The sequence below is a fragment of the Myxine glutinosa genome, chromosome 10, assembly GCF_964187855.1.
Source record: "Myxine glutinosa chromosome 10, kmMyxGlut1.1, whole genome shotgun sequence".
Classification (NCBI taxonomy): Eukaryota; Metazoa; Chordata; class Myxini; order Myxiniformes; family Myxinidae; genus Myxine; species Myxine glutinosa.
In genome coordinates, this window is record NC_136270.1 from 130,577,437 (window position 1) to 130,603,800 (window position 26,364).

At 43.8% G+C, this 26,364-nt stretch overlaps 1 protein-coding gene across 2 annotated transcripts in view; it reads right to left on the minus strand.

Moving 5' to 3' along the window:
• The window catches only part of LOC137433773 (protein disulfide-isomerase A5), a 489,740-nt gene that overhangs the window by 23,246 nt on the left and 440,130 nt on the right, over positions 1-26,364 (minus strand). For both annotated transcript variants that reach the window (XM_078786121.1, XM_068126075.2), the window contains 8 exons: positions 21,333-21,425; positions 19,361-19,421; positions 18,983-19,050; positions 18,670-18,761; positions 9,354-9,425; positions 3,858-3,994; positions 2,109-2,179; positions 180-343 (listed from right to left, as the gene is read on the minus strand). In XM_078786121.1, the coding sequence (XP_078642247.1) occupies positions 180-343; positions 2,109-2,179; positions 3,858-3,994; positions 9,354-9,425; positions 18,670-18,761; positions 18,983-19,050; positions 19,361-19,421; positions 21,333-21,425 (758 nt within the window). The remainder of the gene's footprint in view (positions 1-179; positions 344-2,108; positions 2,180-3,857; positions 3,995-9,353; positions 9,426-18,669; positions 18,762-18,982; positions 19,051-19,360; positions 19,422-21,332; positions 21,426-26,364) is intronic.

The following is a 26,364-nucleotide window of genomic DNA, read 5'->3' on the forward strand; positions in this document are numbered from 1 at the left end:
TGGTTCAGGTCTGAATCCAGATTCGGCCTATCAGTGAGATAGAAACCATAAACTGTTCAGCTTGATGGAGGTATGCACTCTACCGAGTGTCATTCTCGTTTCATATGTTCTGCAATAAAAAGTGCAGGTTATTGTTGAACCACTATGTAAAAGCAAGAAGAACCAACAAAACTATTTACTCATGCATCCATTCGATGACGCGGTCTTTGCTTCGTAGCTCTGGTAGTGTGTAGGTATCTTTGCCATTCTGAAAGTATTTTATGGTGGGGAAGCCAGAGACGGAAAATTGGGTGGCAAGGTCTCGGTGTACTGAGGCGTCCACTGCTGCCAAAACACCAGGACTCTGTTGGCAGAGGCAAAAAAAGGAGTATCCCTCTGTGTGGATATGGCAGATATTGAAAACACTTTGCAAATCTTTTTTTTTTTAAACAATTTAAACAAGGCCTCTACGTACAGCTTGCATGAACCATGAACACCATCTTGAGTTTTCTTAATGGAAAATATTATGTCCATTCCAGCAAAGTTCAATTCTAAAATTGCATCAAATTTTTTTATGAGCAACGGATTTTTTTTGGCTATGGTGTTTTTGGTTTTTGGTTATGACTAACTTCCCAACTAATGTCTGCTGTTCTTAATCTGCTCCAATCGGTTTATCAGATCAATTGCTTGTTAAAGTGGACATCTCTGGCCGTTCTCAAAGAGCCTCCTCAGCGCCGACGAGTCTGGCATTTCACTCAGGCCAACTGGCACGGTCTTCAAGCAGCCATCAATCATCTGGACTGGTCTCCCATCTCTACCACCTCTGACATAAATTCTTCGTGGGAATTCTTCCAAAGCAAACTGCTCTCTCTCATGCACAGATTTATGCCATCCTGTCTTCAGTTGTCTTATCCTTCCTCCCATCCATGGTACACTAAATATTGTGGTGAGGCAGTTGCCCTGAAACAACTTGCCTTCGCCTCATCGAAGGCAAATCCAACTGAAGGAAATCTCATTTCCTTTCACAAAGCTCGGAACAAGTGTGTGTCCACCCTCAGGAGAGCCAGATAACAATATCTATCTACTCTCAAGACTGAACTCTTAAACCTGTCTCCCTCCTTCAAATCCAGGTAGTGTCTCATCAAATCTGTGCATCCCCTCCCTTACCTCAAACGGCTACACAACTGACCTTGCTCGTGAAAAAGATGAATGCCTCAACTCTGTGTTTGCCTCAGAATCTTGTGTCCCAAACCCATCGCTCTCTGTACCCACCTTACCCGGTCGAACCCAGCTGCATGGTTACATATGACTTCAAGTGGAGAACGAACATACCCATAACCATTACCTTTCAGTACGATCTACCTATTGACACCATGAGAGAAACTTTGTTTCTAACATGCTCAATCACCTTTATCCTACTTCACAATTATTTATACAATCCTCTATTTATTTCTGTGCAAAATACAGACAGTATAAGGGGAGTTAAATAGTATTGAGTACCGATAAAATGAAAATTTGATTTTTTTCAAATATTTTGACTTATTTGGTGGAACTGTTGATTCCTTCAATTCTTTGATCGATTTGAACAATTGATTCTTCCTTAGATATACAGGCCGTGCACAAAAAAATGGAAACACCAACGAAATGTTACTGGGTTTTGGGCAACCACGTGCATAGGTGGAGCCAGGAGAGGTGCAAGAGAGGTGCAGGTGGTGCGCACTCCCCCCTTGGATTTTCAATGATAAGTTATGTGCTGTGATATTAGATGCAGTCCAGTGGCAGATACAGTGGCGCACACCATTCAACTTTCTCTTCATGTGTGAGTCAATTATGCATGCGTTTGCAGGATACACACATGGTGAGAGATGTCGAGATAAATATTTTAATAGCGCACTAAATGTGTGTTTCCCAATCACGCTGTTCATCTTTTAAGAGTGCTTTAAAGGCGAGTTTCCCAATCGGCTCGTAAGCAGATTTTGCCGCAGGTTGTGACCACAGTGCTTGCGGTCTTTCTTGTTTCAACCAAGAAATGTCTGGGCAAGTCGGCTCACCAGTTCATCTCTTTGGCTCATTAGTCATTGCGAATCACACTATCTGTGCTTGATTAATAAAGTAAAGACAAAAAATACCCCTTCTTGTGTATTGAGTGTAGCTGCAGCTTCTTCAAACTCTGGTTTCATCTTCTTACAGTGTCCACACCCTAAAAGTATCAAAAACACCATTAGAATCAAAATGACCAACCCACAATATCTGCTTGGAAGTTCTCTTCTTCCAACAAAATTAGTTGGAAAAGGTCCACAGTTCGCAATAGCTCAAATAAACAAGTTCCAAAATTACTTCACTTAACACAAACGTGGCCAATATGACAAAATGAAGGCTCATTAAAGAGCGTACCTGTAAAAAACAACAAAAAACAATAAAATCATATGGAGAAGATACGAGGTGTTCAACAAAAAAAACATTTCATTCATTCATTCATTCATTCATACAACACACACACACACACACACACACACACACACACACACACACACACACACACACACACACACACACACACACACACACACACACACACACACACACACACACACACACACACACACACACACACACACACACACACACACACACACACACACAGCATTTTAAGGCCAATTTCCCTGCTAGAGCGGGGATTAGCCTTGCGGACCCCATGACAATTTTCTCCATTTTGCCCTATTTTTTGCATCTCTCCTTGTTAACCCCCTCGCCCGCATTTCTTCTTCCACCATCTTTAGCCAAGTCTTTCTCGGTCTTCCCCGTCCTCTACTTCCTTCTACATTCATTTCCATCACTCTTCTCAACCAGTCACTTTCATCCTTCCTCAACACATGACCAAATCATCTCAATCTGTTCCTCTTCACAGCATCAATCACAGGCTCTATTCCCGTCATCTTTCGCAATTCATCATTTGTCTTCCTCTCTCTCAACGATACTCCGCACATCCGTCGAACCATTCGCATTTCCACCCTTTCCAACCTTCGTTGCTGCTCTACGTTCATTACCCATGTCTCGCTCCCATAAATCATAACACTTCTCACACATGCAGCATACACCTTTCCCTTCAGCTTCAACGACACTCGCCTCCTCGTCAGCACGCCACTCAGTTCCCGAAACTTCTTCCATGCACATCTCACTCGAGCAACCGTTGCCGAGTCTGATCCACCTTCTCCATTCAGCATGTCTCCGAGGTAACAAAATGTTTTCACACCTTCCAGCTTCACGCCGTCTCCAAGATCCAACTCAACATTTCCTCCATCTGCAGCTCCCTCTGTGCACACCTTACACACATCTCTAGGCACATCAATTTCATTCATACTCGATTGACAGAATGAATTGCTGACAGGCCCAAATAAAGAACATCACAACTCCAATCAAACACGGCATAAAACAGCTCAACACATTAAAACACCTTAAAGCATCGAAATCCAAATGACTTCCTCATCCACCATACTTTTGCCAGAAGAAAGAATGAAATGCCCAAAATGACAATCCACATCACCCCATCACTCCACATCACCCCCATCATCCCCAGAAGACACAAGAGAGGCCTCAATGTCAAACAGCAGAGCAGATACTGGACGGTGAAGAAGATTAAAACGATGAGTATTATAAAACAGAGAGGAGACTTCAAAAGAAGCACGAGTAAATACTAGTATTTAGTTATCTATTTCAACCTGTTTTATGAACATTCTCTGTTTAGATACCAAGAAACTACTGAGACAGCTTAAACCAACAAAACATGGATGCAATGGGAAAATATGGCTCTTTGACAAAGTTTTGGAAAAACCTGCATTTTTTTTTTGTTTGTGAAGAATCATTACTCCTGAACTCACAGGGTGCGTAGAACATGACCAGAGTAGATGGGTGTTCATCCACAAAAGCTTGGAAGGAAACCTCAGTGAGATGGTGAAGAGCAGAATCCTGCTCATTCCAGGGTACTTCCTGCAACTTTGGCTTTGGAGGTTCAGGACTGCACACCAGGATGACAGTTACATGATAATCTCCATGATAAAAAAAATGATAAATACAACTTCCAAAGCTCTCAATGAATGCAACAGAAGCTATGGCTGCCGATTTTGACCTTTTGGCCTATGCCGATCTCAAAAATAGTTGTTAGTTGAATTCAGTTAACTGATATGGAAATCCCATTCAAATTTCAAGTGAATCGGATGAAAATTGGGGATTTTAGAAAATTTAAATTGTTGTTGACCTTTGACCTATGGTGATCTTAAAAAATAGTTGGTGGTTGAATTCAGTTTACTGATATGTAAACCCCATTCAAATTTCAAGTGAATCGGATGAAAATTGAGGATTTTAAAAATTTGAAATTGTTGTTGACCTTTGGCCTATGTTGACCTTTTGGACTATACTGATCTCAAAAATAGTTGGTGGTTGAATTAAGTTAGCTGACATCTAAATCCTCTTCAAATTTCAAGTCAATTGGATGAAAATTTCACGGTTTTAGAAATTTAAAAAAAAGTGGTTGACCTTCGGCCTACGTTGACCTTTTGGCCTACACTCATCTAAAAAATAGTTGGTGGTTGAATTCAGTAAGCCGATATGTAAACCCTATTCAAATTTCAAGTCAATCGGATGAAAATTGAGGATTTTAGAAATTTGAAAAAAGTTGTTGACATTTGGCCTATGTTGACCTTTTGGTGTAAGCTGATCTCAAAAATAGTTGATGGTTGAATTCAGTAAGCCGATATGTAAACCCTATTCAAATTTCAAGTCAATCGGATGAAAATTGAGGATTTTAGAAATTTGAAATGGTTGTTGACCTTTGGCCTATGTTGACCTTTTGGCCTATGCTGATCTCAAATAAAGTTGGTGGTCGAACCAAGTTAGACGATATGTATATACTATTGAAATTTCAAGTCAATCGGATGAAAATTGAGGATTTTAGAAATTTGAAAAACGTGGTTGACCTTTGGCCTATGTTGACCTTTTGACCCCAAAAATGTATAGGATGTTGTCGGACCACGAACTCTACTATTTGGTGAAGTTTGGTGAAGATCGGTTCAAAAGTGTGACCTGTAGGCAAGTATAAGTGAGCGGACAGACAAACACACACACACACACACACACACACACACACACACACACACACACACACACACACACACACACACACACACACACACACACACACACACACACACACACACACACACACACACACCGATCAATATACTTGCAAAACAATATTTTTTTTGGGCCAAGTAACAAACAAATGGACCCAAATGCAATACCCTCTCCTCTGGCGAGGGTAATAATAGTCGATTTAAGTCGGATGGTCCAATATAAAGTCGTTGTGTAATTTTAAGTACCATCCAGTGTACTTCCATTCATCCGATACCCGGAATGTGTACCTTTGTGAATAAACTGTGATAAGAAATGATTTTGTGTCCTTTGTTCTCCCTCCCTGTTTACTTAGTAAACTAGGGCATGCCCGTACTATATATAAGCTAGGACGTGCCCGTACGTGGGTGCCCGTTCCTTGCCAAAAAAAAAAAAAAAATTTGTGTAGGGGTGTGTGTGTGTAAACATCCTAGGGCGTGCCCGTACGTGGGTGCAAAAAAACATGCGTGCAAACAACAACAACAAAAAAAAACTTTGAAACCACGTGGCAGTAACGACCACAGAACCCCCCCCCCCCCCCCTCTATTTACATGAATGGTTTGGTCCATTCGCAACGACCACAGAACCCCCCCCCCCCCCCCTCTATTTACATGCAATGGTTTGGTCCATTCGCAACGCCAAAGCGAACGGCGAACGGCTAAATCGCCATAGCTCGGTAAGTACTTGTCCGATTAATTTCAAACCTTGAAAAGGCACATCCTCGGGTCCCCAGCAATATACCTGGCAAGTTTAAAGTATATCGGACCCGTGGTTGTCGAGAAACAGCGGTCACAGACAAACATACAAACACACATACACACATACACACATACACACATACACACAGAGATTAATGGAATTATAGATAGATACACACATTAAGTCACTTGGTCTCCGTGTGATTTGACCTGCTCTGATCGCAAACAGCTTCAGTTATTAATCTTACGTTTAAGGACAGATTGGGTTTGGGACGATTACGTCCACACAGAAAGCACCCAGTGTTTGGTGCGGTGACCGCTTGAACCACTGGGTGTGAGAGAGTACTAGCACGTCGCTTAGCCAGCTCAGACGTTCAACCAAAGCAGGTTAGCGCTGCTTCTCCCTCCCTGTCGTCCCAGCCACTCTCAACCCCATTGTTTATTTGTGTGCATACATTATTTAAATTGTGTACTGTATCGATTTGTTTAATTTTTTTTCTAACATGTACTTAGATAAGGGCCAAGTTAAGTTAGGCTGACCAATTTTTTTTTTCCCTGACAACACATCCTCCCATTATAACACGACGTATATGGGAAAACTGTATCCGAATAACGTCTTTTCAGACAACGTCGCAGTTTTGTGGAACGCATCCACGACACAAATCAGCGATTTGGTGAATATTGTTACGGACATGGCTTTGTGGTTAAAAGGGGATAAATTAAATAGTTATTTCATCGCACATGTTTAATACAAGCATACAAACACCAACAGGCATTTTAAGGCGATTTTCCCTGCTAGAGCGGGGGTTAGCCTTGCGGTCCCCATGACGATCTTCTCCATTTTGCCCTATTTTCTGCATCTCTCCTTGTTAACCCCCTTGCCCGCATTTCTTCTTCCACCATCTTTAGCCAAGTCTTTCTCGGTCTTCCCCGTCCTCTACTTCCTTCTACATTAATTTCCATCACTCTTCTCAACCAGTCACTTTCATCCTTCCTCAACACATGACCAAATCATCTCAACCTGTTCCTCTTCACAGCATCAATCACAGGCAATATTCCCATCATCTTTCGCAATTCATCATTTGTCTTCCTCTCTCTCAACGATACTCCGCACATCCACCGAACCATTCGCATTTCCACCCTTTCCAGCCTTCGTTGCTGCTCCACGTTCATTACCCATGTCTCGCTCCCATAAATCATAACACTTCTCACACATGCAGCATACACCTTTCCCTTCAGGTTCAACGACACTCCCCTCCTCAACAGCACGCCACTCAGTTCCCGAAACTTCTTCCATGCACATCTCACTCTAGCAACCGTTGCCGAGTCTGATCCACCTTCTCCATTCAGCATGTCTCCTAGGTAACAAAATGTTTTCACACCTTCCAGCTTCACGCCGTCTCCAAGATCCAACTCAACATTTCCTCCATCTGCAGCTCCCTCTGTGCACACCTTACATTTGAATGTAGCTGCCACACTGGTTAATGACCCTCTCAGACCACTGCATTTTTGATGAACCCAGTCAGCACACATTGTACATTGAATGGAGTTCACTCCGACACCCTTAGTACAAGCATACAAAAATAAATTTACCGGCAAGGCAGTCCAATGAGGTGTTTAGAAAAACTCTCGTTCTCATTTCCCCGAGTGTTTGCTTCTAAGCTCCCAGTGTTTGCTTCTTTCCCCCCACATCCCCCCCTTTCTGTGTTTTATGTAGCATTCATCTGTCTGCATGTTTAAATTTCCACCCTGCAGCCGGAGGTCCATGTGGCCTGAGTGAGAGCAGGACATGCCGTTTTAAAGGTCTTTGGTTTGAAACACCGACTTCCAGACTCAGAGCGGATGCTCTAACCATTATGCCGCCAAGCTGATCCCATTTAAATACAAAATGCAATAAAAATTGATAATATTTGCCTGGAGGAACTCCCAACCCTGCTATCCTCAACACCCCATCCACACCCACTTTCCCTCATCAATCTCCTGAATTAAATACCAAAGAAATTATGCCACCAAGCACTATTATTTAAACTTGATAATCGAACAATTGGGATTTAGTAGATGGCAAGCAGAAGCCTATGGTAAAAAATACCATGATATAAAAAAGGAAGCCTTTTATTCTTGTGCTGGTTGAAAGTTAGAAATGGGAGATTATATATATTTTAACAGCAAAGATAAACAAATAGGGAGTGATTGAAGCAGCGGTTTGTTGCCTATACATCACTCGAGTTAATTTTTTTTGACCGATTGATAAAAAATGTAATTTACCTGTAGCTTTGGATTAACTTGAGGCAACTTTTACTTAAATCGGCCGAAGCTGAGAAAAGTGAGGCCGAGGCCGTTTATTCTTGGTACATGAAACACCCTGTAAACCAAAGCCTGCAGAAAACCGATTTTTTTTTTTTGGAACACCTCCCGCATTTTCCATCCAATCATCATACAACTTTGTTTAAAGAAAATTTTCCATGGGTTCCTAAGTTTTGTGTGAATCGCTCAAAGCTTGCTTCCAAGCTTCCAAGCTCAAAGTTTTGTGTGAATCGCTCAAGCGGTTGCGGAGAAAACAAATTTAAAAGTGAATAAAGGTGAAAGTCTCTTAGCTCTTTCACGAGCCTCGATTCAGTATACCAAAAAAAAAAAAAAAAAGTATGAAGATAGCTTTTGCCATTGCACGGATTTCATATTTAGTAAACTCATTTGTGGGATGGCTTTGAAGGCAAGAAAATACAAGTTCATGAGTCTTTCCCAAATGTTGGGAAAGGAGGTGCACAGAGCAGATCGTACAAGTGCAATCACATCTAAACTTGTCACTGCAGATGGTTCGAGCCCAACCCCCCCCGCCCCCCCCGACCGCCCCCCGCTCCCCCAAAATGGGAAAAGACAGGAATCCCAAATCAATTTCCTGCAAATTTACAGGAATTCCCAAAAACAAATCTAATCCCTAATCATAAGTGGCATGTCAGTGGTGTCGTTGCTGGTGTGGAAAAAAAACAGACAACATAGGGGAAAGTGGGCAATAAATATTATCCTGAACTATGTGTTGACAGGAACTTTCAGTAGAGTCCTTTTTTCCATCTAATTCGCACAAAGGCCTCGGCCGATGTCCCACATGGTCAAGGACGTTTGCAGAAGCCTATTACCAGTAATAGTTTTGTCCCCGAGTAGCATTTCCATGTTTCAGGGTGGGACAGACAAACAGCATTAGCCTAGTGTGTGTATATATATATATATATATATATATATATATATATATATATATATATATATATATATATATATATATATATATATATTTATATATATATATTTATATATATATATATATATATATATATATATATATATATATATATATATATATATATATATATATATATATATATATATATATATATTAAAGAATGTAAGAATTAAACAATCTTTAGTGATGGCTAACCACCCAGGGGTATCCGTGACATTACACAATACCGTACAATGGTGGTGACAATCAGGCAACTGACATCCCGGTACCCTCACCTCTGAAGCCACTTCACGATATCATTTGCCTGTACATTGTAGGCTTCATAGTTGAACAGAAAACGTCCCTTCCTGCATAACATCATGACACAAAGATCACGATAAAAAAAATATATATATATATATACATACATATATATAAAATAATCAAAAGCACCGTAATCATCAGGACATCAAACTCCAATCTTAGATTCTTCCAAATCACATTTTCTACCTCTCCATTGGCTAATGCTTCACATTAATGTTCCTCACCTGGATGTTTACAAATCTATACGATCCCTTCACTGGTAAACAATGCATTATTTAGTAAACAATGAAACAAGTGATCCACCACCATCCCAGAAACAGTCACCATTTTGAATAACTCCAAATACCACAACCTGCACTCGTCAGATAAAGTCACCAATGGTGGCGTATCAGCAAAGGTAACAACTACCTTTATACAGCTCACCCTTTTAGAATGCATCAACCTTTGGTAATGGACGTGGCATTGCCCAACATTACCTGGAACCTCTCTTGTTCAAATTAAGTTCCATTTGACCCATTTCAGGACGATACATTCACCATTTTCTGAGCATTGTGAGTAATGAAGCATCTGAGCATTTTTCTGGCCGTCTGGCCTGCGATCGCCTCCCTTACTTCTACACCAATCATGCATATTTTATGCCTCTTGGGGTAAGACATTTTTGTTGGTATACACAGCCTAGGCTCAGGCAAGAGTGCGATGAAACAGGCTACAAAGGCAATGCACCGACAGTGGGATATAGAGACAACAGTGGGCACAAGCGAGCGAATGAACAAAGATGAAGAGAGGAGGGGAGGAAGCAATAAAGTGCAAGAGGAGAGTTGTGTTATATAGGGCTATTGGGGGTAGAAATGATCTTGGGTATGAGGTATGAGGGTAGGCATGAGGTCTGCAATGAGATTAAAGCCCAATAAAGAAAAATATGATTGAACCCTCACAAGATGGCGGTTCACAAACAGAAGTGAGGAATAAAGAGTTGCGTTGTGCAATCACCCTGAATTTTGGAAGCCAAAATAGAGGGGGTTACTGCAAGAATGGGCGTGTCCTGGAGTCACCGCCTCCTCCTCTTCCTCCTCCTCCTCCTCCTCCTCCTCTATAATAATCCTCCTCAAATCCCCAATTCATTAACTCACATGTGATTTATTGACAAGCGTAGCAGCCTCCTGAAAAGCTGGCTTGACTTGCTTACACACTCCACACCCTGAAACCTGGGACAGTACACCTCAAGGCACTTACCTTACCTTGACATGCAGGTATTTGCAGGTTGGTCGGGTCCAAGAGTGCCATCCACCTTACTGAATCCCAAATTTATCCCATAGGGCCAACCAAATTTCACCAAATTTGCTTTTATCCCCTGTACTGGCAAGTATGTGGATCCGCCTCCTACGGTGACCTTTACTACACGACTACCTTTGGCTACGACAGCTCCGCCCCTCCACTGTGCAAGGGCCATCGGGATCAGTGGAGCAGCCGAAACGCCAACATGGACAATGAGTGTCCATAAGGGTGCGACCCAGCATCCATCCTTCGGCCCCACTGTGAGGAACACGGCTGCACTAGCCCCAGCTGGCCAATGTGGTGAGCACCTGCTGCCAACTCCACCATTCCCAAAACCTCGGACCTGGGGGGGAACGGTCGCAGTGCGTGGCATCCTCATCACGTTCCCTGCACCTCTCACATCCCTCAGTCGCCTCAACTGCAGCCCCCAGTGCTCACCAACACTTAACCATGCCCAAGGTCTAGTTGACAGCCATGCTCCACCAGGAGACTCATCCAGAAGCCATGGTCCACACACCTCGGACACCCACAGCACCACGTTGACCAGCAGACTACCCAACTACATCCCCACAACCCCGCATCCAAAATATTGGCGCCGTCGCCCCCGCAGCCAGTTGAAGGCTGTGCCCTGCTAGTCTATCAATTTTATCACAGCCTCCAACACTTTGGTTTAACACACCTGGATCAATAATGGTGCCACTGTGCAGTGTCCACCATGGTCTCACAAAATCCACCCTTAAATTTGCATCTAACCCTCAGATTACCCGTGTCAATTATTTTTTCACAATTCACCATTTTCACCAAAGAAGGGTGCTTCTCCATACACCTGCCAGCCGAACATGGCCCTGTATGCTCAGCTCGTTACAAATCCCCTAGTCATCAAACCCATGGCTCTCTTCCCAAGCCGAGAGTCCACAAATCATAACGGAGCATTTGTGGAAGATCATTCTCACACCATCACGTTTCACAGATGCCCCAATGGTTGTCCGGTGAGCTGTATCATACCTGTCCATGCGGATCGACCCGCGTCCATAGACCAGCACAGCATTGCATGCTGGCTGTCCCAGAGTCTCAGGGAGAGGCTGTCAGGCTACATGCCCAGGTGGTCACCACATCAGGCCCGTGTTGGTCATCCGTGATGCCGCCACCAAAGTGTGGCCCACAACACCTCCCCCTCGTGGGCCTCATTATACACCACACCGAATGCCTGTGAGAAACCACCCCGGACCCCCGGAGGTCTTAACCCCAACCAGGGTCCGGTGACCCTGCTGGACCGAGACACACGCTCGGATGGCGCCCCAATGGACAAGGGACGCCACACTCCACCAGACCCCCCCATGGGGCCCAGGTCGTACCATGACACCCATGGCCGGACCCGACGTCCAAATCCTGCCAGCACAGCCTTGTGTTGTGTGTGTTGTGCCAGTTGTGTGTGTTGTGTACAGCCCCCCAGGTGGCTGGCATAAACCCATTTTGAAAGGGGCAACTTTTGCACGAGACCGTCTCCAATGACCTCTCTTGGTCCGAATTCCACAGCCCGGGGACCAACTCCCTCCAAGGCTGTGCCAAATTGAATTCCCATTGCAATTTAATTTTAGATTTCCTTTTACAAATTTTGGCCTCGTGTGTCCATTAACCGCAGCTGCAGGTGACAACCCCCTCCTCGGGTTGTTCTGCCCCTCCCTGCAGCTGTTCCAAAGTAATTGCAGGAACCAGTATTTCGAAGGTTCTATTTCCCGACTCTTCCATGTCCGAGTCCAGCTCGGGGCCAAAACACCCCCCCCCCCCCCCCCACCCAACTGGGTATTTAATTTCGGAGCCTCCGGTGCCCAAATGTTGTTCATGGTGAGGGTCCCCTCGGTCACCTTAACCTCATCAACGGACTGACTCACCTCAATGCCCAGACTCTCTTGGACTCTGTCAACCTCTTCCTCAATGGTACTGGCACAGGTGTCCAGCCGCTGTGTCAAATCATTATTTCCATTATCCCCAATCACTTCTGACCCCAACAGGTCTTTATCGATACACACCCGGTCCGGTTCCGTTACATGGACCTCCAATATTCTTACCCCCTGTGGATTTGAACAACCGCACTGGTGCTGCACAATTTCAATTCCTCTACCTGTTGTTGAATTGTGACATCCACACGGCCCCAATAGCCTTCCACGTTTTCCTCAGCCAAGCATTCCCCATTTAAATTTGAGTTTCCCCTATTTACATTCGAACACTCCCCATTTATCTCCAAACATTCCCCATTTGCTTCCAAGCATTCCCCATTTAAATTTGACCTCTCCTGCACCCCAAGCGCATCAGCTTGGGTTTCACACTCTTCCATTCCCCATGTTAATTCCCCCGTTTTGATTCAAATTCTGCCACCCATGGCTTCTCCTGTGCCCCATTGGGACCATTCTTTTGTTCTTCCTTTAATTCACTCGTCCAACCATCAATTTTGTCAGTTTGAGCATCAATTGTGTTCTCCAATCACTCTTCCATTCCCCTCATATCTCCCCTCAATTGTTCACTCTGGGCATCCATTTTATTATTCATTTGTTTCATTTCTCAACCTATTTCATTCCTTTGGGTATCCATTTTGTTTTCCAGTCGCTTACTACTTGCGTTTATCCCCCTCATTATTTTATCATAAATGGCCTGCAAGTCCATCAGAAATGCTTCCACGTATAATCTCTCAGGAACGGGAGAGGTCTCAACTCTATTCTCATAACCACCTACCCCCGGCTCATTTCCAAAGTCTTCAGCATCCCCAACCCGCACGACCATCTCACTCGCTTCCGCCATCCGCGGTGAGAAAGTAGTTCCCCGTGCGCGTATTTTTACCTCAAAAAAAAAAAATCAATTTAATTTTTTCCAAAAAACGCGATGTTGCGCTTCGTACACCAATCGACTATAAAATTTGGACCTCGGCACTACAATTACCTCCCCCTCGATGAGAGAAAGACAATCGTTAAAAATTTTCGATTCCGAAAGCTGAGCGCAATTTGCCCTCAGCCGGTGTCGAACTCGCAACCCTTGAACACAAAATGTCCGCTAGGTTCGAATCCTACACCCCTGACACCAAATGTCGCATGCCTTGCAATTAAAATCTTTCCAAGGAAACGGACAGCCGAAGAAGCTGTTACTCCGAAGCGTTCAGTTCAAAAATATAGCGGAGTTAATACACGCGGGAGGGGCTGGGGGCTGCAGGGAGTGGGGGGGGGGGGGGCTTAAGACTGCTGCACCAAAGGTGTTACCCCAATCCAATACCTACCCCCGGCTGACCGAGTTGTTACCCAAATATATATATACACAAAGAATTAAGTTAAGCACCCCTACACAACGAATTAAGGTAAGCACCCCCTAATATATATTCTTTGTGTATATGTATACATTGGCATATATTCTAAGGTATGTGAGATCAAATAATGATTGGTATGACATTAGCAATTATCCATTGATGAAATGCAGATGAGTGCACTCGTAGGGTTGAGTTGGGTTGAGTAGTGATCCGATCACGTGGGTCCTACACACGTTATTGACGCAAAGATCGCTAGAGGTCTTCTCAGAACAATGACTGTACGTTAGAAAACATAAACGTCATCCACACTGTCCGTGATGGACCTATAGCTCCATACTTAAATTGAGGTGAAAATATGCCTAAAATTCCCAAAAAATTTCACCTTAAATTATTCAGAATAAAATATTGAAAACGGCATGATTGTTATGTTTTTATGTGACCATAATATCACTTCTCCAGAAAATATAGCAATATCATGGGTATATTACACTGTTTTGACGACAACAAACTTGTAATGTGCGAGGTTGTAAAAAAACGGGGGGGGGTGCTTAACTTAATTCTTTGTGTATATATTTGGTGAAGAGTGGTGAAGAGTCACTTAAAATCTGATCCAGATCTGTATATGCTGCTGGACCTGACAATATACCTGGTCGTGTGCTCAGGGGAATTTTCAGACCAGCTAGCAGACGTCCTCACAGACATCTTCAACATCTCCCTGAGCCAGGCTGTTGTCCCAGAATGCTTTGAGGTCACCACCATCATACCAGTGCCAAAGAAGTCAACAGTGTCCTGCCTTAATGAATATCGCCCTGTGGCACTCACATCAATTATTATAAAGTGCCTCGAGAGGCTAGTCATGGGCCACATGAAAACCAGACTCCCCAACTCACTAGACCCCCTCCAGTTTGCATATCATCCGAACCGGTCTACTGCGGATGCCATATCCTCTGTCTTTCATCTGGCCCTGTCTCACCTGGAAAACAAAAACACTGATGTAGGAATGCTGTTTATTGATTTTAGTTCAGCATTTAATACAATTATCCCCCAGAAGTTGATAGGGAAGTTGGGCCTGTTGGGCTTGAACACCTCCTTCTGTAATTGGATCCTGGACTTCCTGACCGAGAGATCTCAGACAGTCCGGATCGGAAATAACATCCCCGGCCTCACAACACTGAGCACCGGTGCCCCCCAGGGCTGTGTGCTCAGTCCACTGCTGTTCACATTGCTGACTCGAGACTGTTCGGCCAAGGACAGTTCAAACCATATCATCAAGTTTGCTGACGACACGACAGTGGTGGGTCTCATCAGTAACAATGATGAATCAGCATACAGAGAGGTGGAGTGGCTAGCAGTCTGGTGTAGTAACAATTAATCTGTCTCTTAATGTGGATAAAACAAAAGAGATGACTGTGGATTTCAGGAAGGCCCGCGCTGACCATTCCCCACTGTACATCAACGGTTCCACCGTGGAGACAGTTAGGAGCACCACGTTTCTTGGTGAGCACATCACAAATGACCTCAAATGGTCCTTCAACACCACTTCCCTAGCCAAGAGAGCACAGCAGCGTCTCCATTTCCTGCGACGCATGAGGAAGGCAAGCCTTCCCCTCTCCATCCTCACCTTATTATACAGGGGTACCATTGAGAGCGTCCTGACCAGATGTATCCATGTCTGGTACGGGAATTGCAATGTCTTGGACCGCCAGACTCTGCAGCGGATAGTGAAGACAGCTGAAAGCATCATTGGGGTCTCTCTCCCCTCCATGCAGGATATCTATTACAAACGCTGCACACGCAAAGCCTCCAGCACAGCTGACGAGCGTTTCCACCCGGCATATGGACTTTTTGCCCTCTTGCCGTCTGGGAAAAGGTACCGCAGCATCCGGGCCAGATCTGCGAGACTCTGTAACAGCTTCTTCCTCCAGTCTGTCAGGCTCCTCAACACCCTGTTACCTTCCACCACCCGCTTTAATTTAACTAACAGGGTCTAAACGCCCTTCCCCTCATGCCCCCTCCCCACCCCCCCCCCCCCCCCACTTGCACTACATATATCATATGCTGCTATACATATGTATCTACATAAATGGTTTACTTATCAGAAGTAACCTACAGTCAACTGTTCAACTCTATACATTTTGAATTTTTTTTAAATTTTATGTTGTCTTGGATATATACTCATATTACCATGGATATTCATTGTGTATTTACTGTATACTATCCTGTGTATTTATAGTATTGTTCTGTGTATGTATGGTATTGCGTTACACTTGTTATGTCCAATTGCACTATGTGTAGTCTTGCTTGAATGTTTATATTGCACCAAGGACCAGGAGGAACGTCATTTCGTTCCATTTTATACTGTATTGTATATGGATGGGATGACAATAAAGTTTATTGAATTAAATTGAATTGATTCTTCATAAAAATTGAATCAATTCATCCTTGTCACACACCCAACCTGTCCGGATCCGTCCATAACCTTTTGAGATATCCTGCTATATACAGGTTTTGGCCCTACCTCTAAATTGTGAAGAATCACTTAAAACTGTGTGAAGTGAAGTGGACTTCACAGACAGATTACAAAATCACAGACTGGTCAAACAAGTGGAACATGTCTTTCAATCCTGACAAATCTCACTCTCTTACTATGTCTCTCCGAAAAGATCGACTGGACAACCCTCCCATCTACTTTCTCAACAATCCTCTCCAAGAAGTTCTGTCACTCAAGCTTTTGGGTCTCACTATCTGCCATGATCTTTCTTGGGAAAACCACATTTCCAAGCTGGCCTCCAAAGCCAGTCGCCGACTGGGCATCCTCCGTCGTGCGAAGTCCTTCCTCGGCACACCTGAGCTCCTCACCACATACAAGGCTTTCATCCGCAGCTCAATGGAATACTGTTCTCCCCTATGGGCTGGTGCTCCTGCCTCACACCTGGCTCGGCTTCACGCTGTTGAATCCAAAGCTTTCAAAATCATTGGAATCCCCCGCGATGAAGCTATCTCTGAGGGCCTTTCACTCACTCACCGCAGGCAGGTAGGTGGCCTTTCTGTCTTCTACCGACTCCTCTCCGGCCTTGCTCCCCCAGCTCTCTCCGTGCTCTGTCCCCCAAATATTCCTACAGGTCGCACAAGATCTGCCAGCAACCCTCTGATGGTTAAACTGCCGAAATCTCGGCTCTCTGCTCACCTTCACTCTTTCATTCCTCTTTTCTCCCGCCTGTGGAACAAACTCCCACACTCCCTTCAATCCCTCTCCTCCCTCCAGGTCTTTAAAACAGCTGTTCACCACCATCTCTTATCTTCCCCCATCCATAACCTTGATCTTTTCTACCCCCACTAATTCACCCCAGATCCACCTTGTTTGAAATTCCAACTTCTTTCCTGGAAATCCTGGCAGTGTCCATATGTTTATACCTCTCCCACTCCCCCCCCCCTTCACATGCCTCCCCCCCTTCACATGCCTCCCCCCCAAAGCCCTCTCCCTCCCACAGATCTCTCGATGTCTCCATGTCTCTCGGTCCCTGCTCTCAAATGTTGTGTTTGTGTCCTTCCCCCTCTCTCCCCATCTTGTCTACCGCTCCCGATGTTATTTGTTTTATGTGTCTGTTTGTCTTTCTGTGTGATTAATGTTCGCTCTTTCACGAGCCTCGATCTTGTATACAAAAAAAAAAAAAAAAAAAAAAAAACAAACTCAGATCCAGATCCAGATCTTCACCAAAATCTAATCATTTTAGCCATGTCCACATACCAACCCAACTTCACCACCAAGTTTCGTCCAAATCCATCCATAACTTTTTTGGATATCCTGCCCACAGACAAACCGACAGGGGTGAAAACATAACCTCTGTACACCTTCAGTGGTGAAGGTAACTATCAGGAAGGAAAACTGGAAATTTAGATGGAGAAATTGGAGTTTTGTTAAGGAGGTGGGGGGGGGGGGGCGTGGGGGAGGGGGGAGGAGGAGGATAACGAGGATAGAAAAGACCATGGTTTTGAATTGGGGATGATCTGAGATGATGATGAACTCTGTCCTGAAGACCTGGAGGGGAGAATGAGATTGAATAGAGTGAGGTGGGTGGTTCCACAGGTGGGAAAAAAAGGAACGAATGAGTGGAGGTGAGCAGTGATCCTGGATTTAGGTAATTTCAACAGAAGGGGGTTGATGGTGGTACGTGTGCACCCTGCAGAAACCTTGAGGGGAGGAGCGAGGGAGGGGAGAAGGGATGGGGGAGAAGGGGGAAAAAGCAAGGGAAGAGCAGTGGGTGCGAAATCAGCGAGGGGGCGGTAAAAGACAGAAACCACCGACCTGTCTGCGATGGGAAAGTGATAGGCCCATAGACTCAGCTTCATTGCAGGACATTCCAATGATTTAAGGCCTTGCTTAATCTTAATGTCATTTACCGAATTCTAGCCTTTTAAATCCACGAGTTGGTCTATTTGGTTTTCCCATCTGAGCCCACCGCTTGTGATGCCAGAATCCCAGGTTCAAATGCTTTCTAGCACGTTGCTTTATTCATCACATACTAATGTTCTTGCAATTCCTAGAAAAGTACAGAGATGGCTCTTGATGTCATCGTGCTGCATTCCAAACGGGAAGAAACTCCTCAGTGAGTTCTAGATCAGTGTTTAAAAAAATAAGAAAAATTAAAGAACAAACGACATACAGGGGAAGGTTAGGAAGAATGATAAACTGACAAAACAAAAAGCAGAAGTTAACTTACTCAAAGTAGCAAAATGTGGGGTAACCAGAGACACCAAACTCTACTTTGACTCCTTCAAATTCTGGATTGTGAACATTCATGGCAGCCAACACCTGTCGAAAGGTGATACAGTAATCATAATCCGAAAAAAATCGTGTTTCCAAATATGGCTAAGACACGATATAAGACTACAGGTGAAAACGTGGAGGAACAGAGAAATGAAAACTAAGTGAGGTTAATAAGCACTCACTGCACTTCCTTTTGTAACATTATACCTCCCTCTTTTCCTCCTTCTCTGTAATCGTTCTCTTCAAATCCCCAATTCAGAACTCACATGTGATTTCTTGACGAGTCTTGCAGCGTCCTGAAATGCTGGCTTGACTTGCTTACACACTCCGCACCCTGAAACAGGATGATGACACACCATGGTCGAGTCATGTCCGGGAAACATTTCATGCTAGACATAGCCCTGTACGCTGATGGAGACTGTTATTCACGGTACCATGGCCAAGTGACATATTGAAACATATAGCAGCCATTGAGCTCACTACTTCAGACTGCTGCACCGAAGTTTCCTTCTCAATCTGCACTACAGTTTAATTTTCATACATCAGTGACGACAAAACTAAAACCATAGACCACAACAATTGGCAGGAGCAGGGTACATTAAAGTGTGTACACTGAAATGAAGATTGTAAAGAGTGCTGCTTACATGGTGCGTAAAACATCAGCAGTATAGGTTTCTCTGCCTTTTTAAGTAAACTGTGTAGTTCCTGTGGGCGACATGAAAGGTATTTACCATGGTGGTTTATATGGTAAAGTGGAGTGGGAATGATCATGGTAAATAATGGTTACATCACAGGACTGATGAGACCCAGCAGATGCAAAGTGTTACAGTGTGAATTCTCAGCCCTCATTGTCGGGACGATTGGGGGACGGGACCTTCCGCTTGCGTCATCATGGCGATTTAAAAGTGCATGACAATGATGAGAAAAGTTATAGAATAATGCAATGTCGATGAGGACAAAAAAGCAAACAAACAAGGAAATTAAAGGATCACAATTGAAAAAGCAGTTATTTGTAAACGTATAACATTCATACCAGACCTGCCAATAACATATTTTGTGCAAAGGAGAACACTTCTCCATTAATAGAAAACAAGAAAAGGACATAAAATGTCATAGTCCCCGTGGTTTTAGTAACTTTGCTGTACAGAGTCAAAGGCCGCCAGTCGGCCATCTTTGGTCGGGTTACAAAACAAAATCTTCTGCGTATGTATACTCTCATGTATTGTCTTTGTACCAAGTTTGAACAAAATCGGTCCATGCATGTCAATAAATGGTTGGGGACATGTTTAAGTAACAAAATGGCCACCAGCCGGCCATCTTAGATCTGATCTCGAAAAATAATTGTGTGCATATGTAAACCATCATTTTTTATCTCTGTGCCAAATTTGAACAAGATCGGTAAATGCATGTCCGAGAAATGGTTGAGGATGTGTTCAATATAGCGTTTTATTTTACAAATAAAATGGCCACCAGCCAGCCATCTTTGATCGCATCATGAAACAAATGATGTGCATATGTATACCATCATGTATTGTCTTTGTACCAAGTATGAACAAAATTGGTCAATACATCTGAGATATGTTTGCGGAGGCACGCACGCACGGACGAACAAATGAGACCCAATCCATAAGCCCCTGTTTCGGAATAAGTCCAACGGAGGCTAATAACCATGCTAGATGAATAGGACATGGGATGTCAAACATTATGTGAGTGGATGCCATCTCTGGTTTTGACTTTAAAGGTAATTTTCAAGGTCAAAAGAGTCAGAAAAGGTCAAATTTGACATTTTTTTCGATTATGCATTGTCGACAGACACATACGATATGATATCTATTATCGATTATATACTGTGAAGGGTAGTGTCTGTTTGGGTGTTTGGCTGTCTCCTGTTTCCGGGGGCTGCATCCAATGCTGTGTTTGAAAATCTCCGCACACAAGCAAAGCTCAACATAAAGTGGATGTAATACAGATCTTCATGGAGTAACACAAACTTAAAAATATATATTTTGCAGTCTTTTTAGACAAATTGAACCTCCGCTGCCCGATGCTGCACCACTATTTCCCAGTGGATGGTAGGAGCAGCTCAGAGGTTTGGCTCTGAGTGAAACCAATAGTGTAACCCAAACTTTTAAAATTCCAATAAATAATTTAAACTGATAGATTAGGCTAAATTTTTCCTGCCACTACGGACATGTACTTTGGGTTTCTTTTCCGGTCAATTCAACCGGATACTTTTGCTAATATTTAATAAAACTTGCATGGAATATGGTGATTTGAAGGTGGCTAAGGCCATTGCACACACTTAGATGGTGAAAATCCCATCAGAAATTCCAAAAAGAAAAGCACAAGTTACATTGTTATAAGCCAAAAAGATTTCCTTCTTTTTGAAAAACCTTCAGAAAACAATTGTTTAAAATATGTTGAATTACCACATAATCTGGTATGGAATCCATTACAAAACTATCTAAGGGACAGCCATCTGTTTGAAGGACCACCCCACCTGTTACTAGTGTGACAATTTATACTCAGGCCCATAACCCTGACTAGAAGGATTAAAGTCGAGCACGCCACCTCTGCACCATCCTCTCAGTCAGTGGATTGGTGAAGAGATCATACCTTTTCACTGTGGATATGGACAAGGTCCTTCGCCCCAGGTTCATCATCCCAGAGGGGATCGCCAGTTGGATCTTTCATGAATGCTGTTAGAGACTGTACAAATAACAAATTAAAATAAACATTTAACCAAATACATACTGTACAGAAGCACTTTACATTGAATTTCCATTTCCAATGCATTCACCTTACAGACAATACTCTGACAACCAACAAATTGTTTACATAAACTGCCAAATACAACACATTTACATGCTGTTAGACCCCGCTTTACGTCGGGGTTTTGTGTTCATGAAAAGTGTGACAAATATCGAGATGACGGAAATCAAACCAATTTTTCTCACGAGACTTAATGGAATAAGCAGGGGATATGTTCCTCATGATGCCATTTCTGATATTACATTTCACTTTTTACCTATGACATTAACTTTTTTTATTAATGACAGTTATATTCAAGTACACATACATATATATATACAGTGAAACCTTGACTTACGAGTTTAATTCGTTCCGTGACCGAGCTCGTAACTCAATTTGCTCGTATCTCAAATCAAATTTCCCCATTGAAATGCATTGAAATGCTATTAATCCGTTCCAGCCCGCCAAAAACCACACCAATTTTTTTTTAAATATACAGTATATATATAAATATCTCGCGCTTTATATTTCACCTGTATGCAGCATACAAGTTGGCAGGATGGCCTGGACTGGAGGTACGTACTTCTGCTTCAAAATCGTACATATCGTAGAAGTACTACGATCGTACTGCCTCACCAAGTCGACAACACGCACACCTCGCTCATGTTTTTCGACGATTGCGTGTTTTATATCCAAGCACATCATCCTCTTCTTCTTCTCAGTACTGCCCTTGGCACTCAATTTCTTAGGACCCATGGTTAAAACTAAGAAATTTTCCAAAATAACCAAAATGCGAAAACAAAGCAGCAGCGATATACGGCAGAGATGCTTGCACGGCAAGATAACCACGTGACCGGAACCCACCTGGTGGCGGGTGGCGTAAGCTCCAAAATAACCAAAATGCGAAAACAAAGCAGCAGCGATATACGGCAGAGATGCTTGCACGGCAAGATAACCACGTGACCTGAACCCACCTGGTGGCGGGTGGCTTAAGCTCCAAAATAACCAAAATGCGAAAACAAAGCAGCAGCTATATACGGCAGAGATGCTTGCATGGCAAGATAACCACGTGACCTGAACCCACCTGGTGGCGGGTGGCGTAAGCTCCAAAATAACCAAAATGCGAAAACAAAGCAGCAGCGATATACGGCAGAGATGCTTGCACGGCAAGATAACCACGTGACCTGAACCCACCTGGTGGCGGGTGGCGTAAGCTCCAAAATAACCAAAATGCGAAAACAAAGCAGCAGCTATATACGGCAGAGATGCTTGCACGGCAAGATAACCACGTGACCTGAACCCACCTGGTGGCGGGTGGCATAAGCTCCAAAATAACCAAAATGCGAAAACAAAGCAGCAGCGATATACGGCAGAGATGCTTGCACGGCAAGATAACCACGTGACCTGAACCCACCTGGTGGCAGGTGGCTTAAGCTCCAAAATAACCAAAATGCGAAAACAAAGCAGCAGCGATATACGGCAGAGATGCTTGCACGGCAAGATAACCACGTGACCGGAACCCACATGGTGGCGGATGGCTTAAGCTCCAAAATAACCAAAATGCGAAAACAAAGCAGCAGCTATACACGGCAAAGATGCTTGCACGGCAAGATAACCACGTGACCTGAACCCACCTGGTGGCGGGTGGCGTAAGCTCGTAACTCAGATCTCGGCTCGCATCTCAAAGCAATAAACCGCCCGAGCGACGGCTCGTATTTCGGAAAACTCGTAAGTTGGTGCACTCGTAAGTCAAGGTTTCACTGTATATATAAAAGACAAGTTTTTGTTTGTTTGTTTGTTTGTTTGTCTGCACGTGCTAATCTCCTGAACGGTGAAAGATAGGAGGAAACCTCTAAAACAAATAATGTCAGGACGGGCCCGGGAAGGTTATAGGCTATGTGGCAAGGCCAGTCGAGGCCGCCTCGGCCGGGCTGGGCCCATTTCGCAATTAAAAGCTGAGCTGAATTATAGTAGTCAATCTTCTTCGGCCGCAAGTAAAAGCTGAATTATAGTAGTAAATTCATTCAAAAAGAACCAAAAATGTCGGGACGGGCCCCGGGAAGGTTATAGGCTATGTGGCGAGGCCAGTCGAGGCCGCCTCGGCCGAGCTGGGCCCATTTCGCAATTAAAAGCTGAGCTGAATTATAGTACTCGATCTTTTACGGCCGCGAGTAAAAGCTGAATTATAGTAGTAACTTCATTCAAAAAGAACCCGGGCAATGCCGGGTGCTTTTGGCGAGTAAATAAATAAAGAAAAAATAATTACAACTGAATGAATGAATGAATGATCGTTTTAAGGCCATTTTCCCCGCTAGAGCGGGGGTTAGCCTTGCGGGCCCCATGACAATCATGGTTCCCTGTTTGAGGCAATGTTTTTTTATGGCCGGATGCCCTTCCTGGCGCCAACCCTTGGTCACGCTCTTACGAAGCCCAGGGATATGGTGTACCTATTCTAAATCGGGGTACACACCCTGATCATTCATCCCAGCAAGCTGGTACTCAATTTGCCGACCTCGGAAGGATGACAGGCTGAGTCAACCCCCCTGGCGTTAATTCAGCGATAGCCCGGGATTCAAACTCAGGATCCTAGGATCCCAAGCCTGCGCCCGAACCGCTAAGCCAACACCAATTACAACTAATATATAAAAATAATTACAACAAAAGAAAAAATAATTACCAGACATACAGACTTGGCATTTAATATGGAATATTTTTTTTGTGGGGGTGAACTTACTTTTCAAGATGTCTTAGAACCAAAAGTTCATTGGAATTATGTTGAAATTATTCTAGATTTTGTCAATGTGACCTTTAAAAGAAACAAAAACCACATTTTACATTTCGAAGCAAATAAATTGATCCTTGAAAGTGATGTAAACTGATATCGAACTCAATTCATGGACAGTACTGTGTTAAACTTCTGTACGTTTTCCAGAAGTATCTCTTTATTTTGCACATTAGCCAAAATTTTTTTTAACAAAAACAAAAGTTAAATGACGACTGGGATTACGGACAGTAAAATTACAGTTCAGTACTTCGTGTAACCCCCACGAGCATTCAGGAGAGCATGTACACGTTGAGGTATGCTGTTCACGAGATTTGCCAAGGTTTGGACAGGAATCGCTTGCCATGCAGTGACAATGGCCTGCTGCAATTCACGCACAGAGGTCGGCTGCTGGTCCAGGTGGTCGATTTGACGCGTTAATTCTGCCCACAAGTTCTCTATCGGATTCATATCCGGGGACATGGCAGGCAACTCCATATGCTCTACACCACGGTCAGCAAGAAAGTGTTGGATCATGCGAGCACGATGAGGCCGTGCATTGTCATCTTGGAAGACAAAGTTTCCACGAAAGGCTGCACGAGCAAATGGAAGCAATGTTTCTTCCAGAATGGCCCTGTACTTGAACTGGTTCAGGTTTCCATTCAGAACAACCAGGTCAGTTTTGCCCCCTGCATGAAAAGCAGCCCAAACGGTCGCCCCACCACCTCCAGCTTGGACTCTTGGCACTATACAATCTTTGTTGTAGGCTTCATGTACTTGTCTGTGCACTCGGACGCGGCCATATTGACGATAGACCAGAAATCTAGACTCGTCACTGAAGATCACATGATTCCAGTGTCCTGGCTGCCATTGACGGTGCTCTCTGGCCCACTGCAATCGGCGCTGGCGGTGTTGTCTGGTCAGGCGTGGCTTTCTCAGGGGATGCCTGGCACGATAGCCTGCTTGAACCAGTCATTGGTTAACTAGTCTTCTGGATACAGGCACATTTGTCAGTTTGTGCCACTCAGCCCTAAGCCGATTAGCTGACTTGGTACGGCCATTGCGGACAAACCGGTGCAGCTGGCGATCATCCCTCCTTGTGGTTCTGCGGGGACGTCCTGGCCTCGGTATTGGAATAGGGACACCCCTCTGAGCATTTCGTTTCAGTATCTTTGACACCTGACCTTGAGTGATGCCATACTGCCGAGCAATAGCACACTGTTTCATGCCGTAATTTCGTAAAGCCACCACTCCATGACAAACAGCATTGTCGAGTTGACGGACCATCTCCAGAGGAAGCGGCAATAACTTTTGGAGACGTGCAGCAGTTGTTTTCCACTAATACAGAACGCAACAACCCTTGTATACCCGACTGTGAAGCCAATCATCAAATGCACCTGTCCGTACATTTTGCCACGCCACCTGTGATATAATCCTGTTGTTGACTTCTTGCTGCGACAGACAATCAGTGACATGGTTCTTTTAACAAATAAATCACCAAAGTGTAAAAGAAACTCACCAGATTGATATACTGAGTTAAGAAAGTAAACCCAAGTCAAGAAAAAATATATATTCCATATTAAATGCCAAGTCTGTATTTAAATAAATATAAACCTGTACCTCTTCTTCCTCCTTATTCTTCAATGAGCGGTGGCATTTTTATGGTTTCCAGAGGGAGGTATTAGCTGTTTAGTCTTGGTGTTCATGGTGTCCCCCTTTTTTGAGGGGAAAATGTCTATTTTCATTATGAGGCAGAATTTCAAGTGCTACCAATTGGATAATATCACGATTTTGGTATACCGGGAACCATCGGCGATCTCCAATCGCAGCTCTCTCGTCATAGAAGGTATGCATCATAATCGGAGGCAAACGTACTAACCCGGCAACATCAATGGCACATTCACCAGCGTCCATTCAATGAATAACATCTAATTTCACTTCCAATGTAACACTTTTACAATGGCACTTGGCTAATCTACAGTCCAGTACATTTATTTGTGTGCGAAAGAAAGTACAGTAGTTCTTTCGGAAATTTTGGGATCTCCTGATTTGGTACTTTAGGCGTTGCACCCTGAGGTTTTTATCAGTCTTGTAAGTTTATGAAAATGCTCGAGAATAAAAGGTATGGCTTTTAAA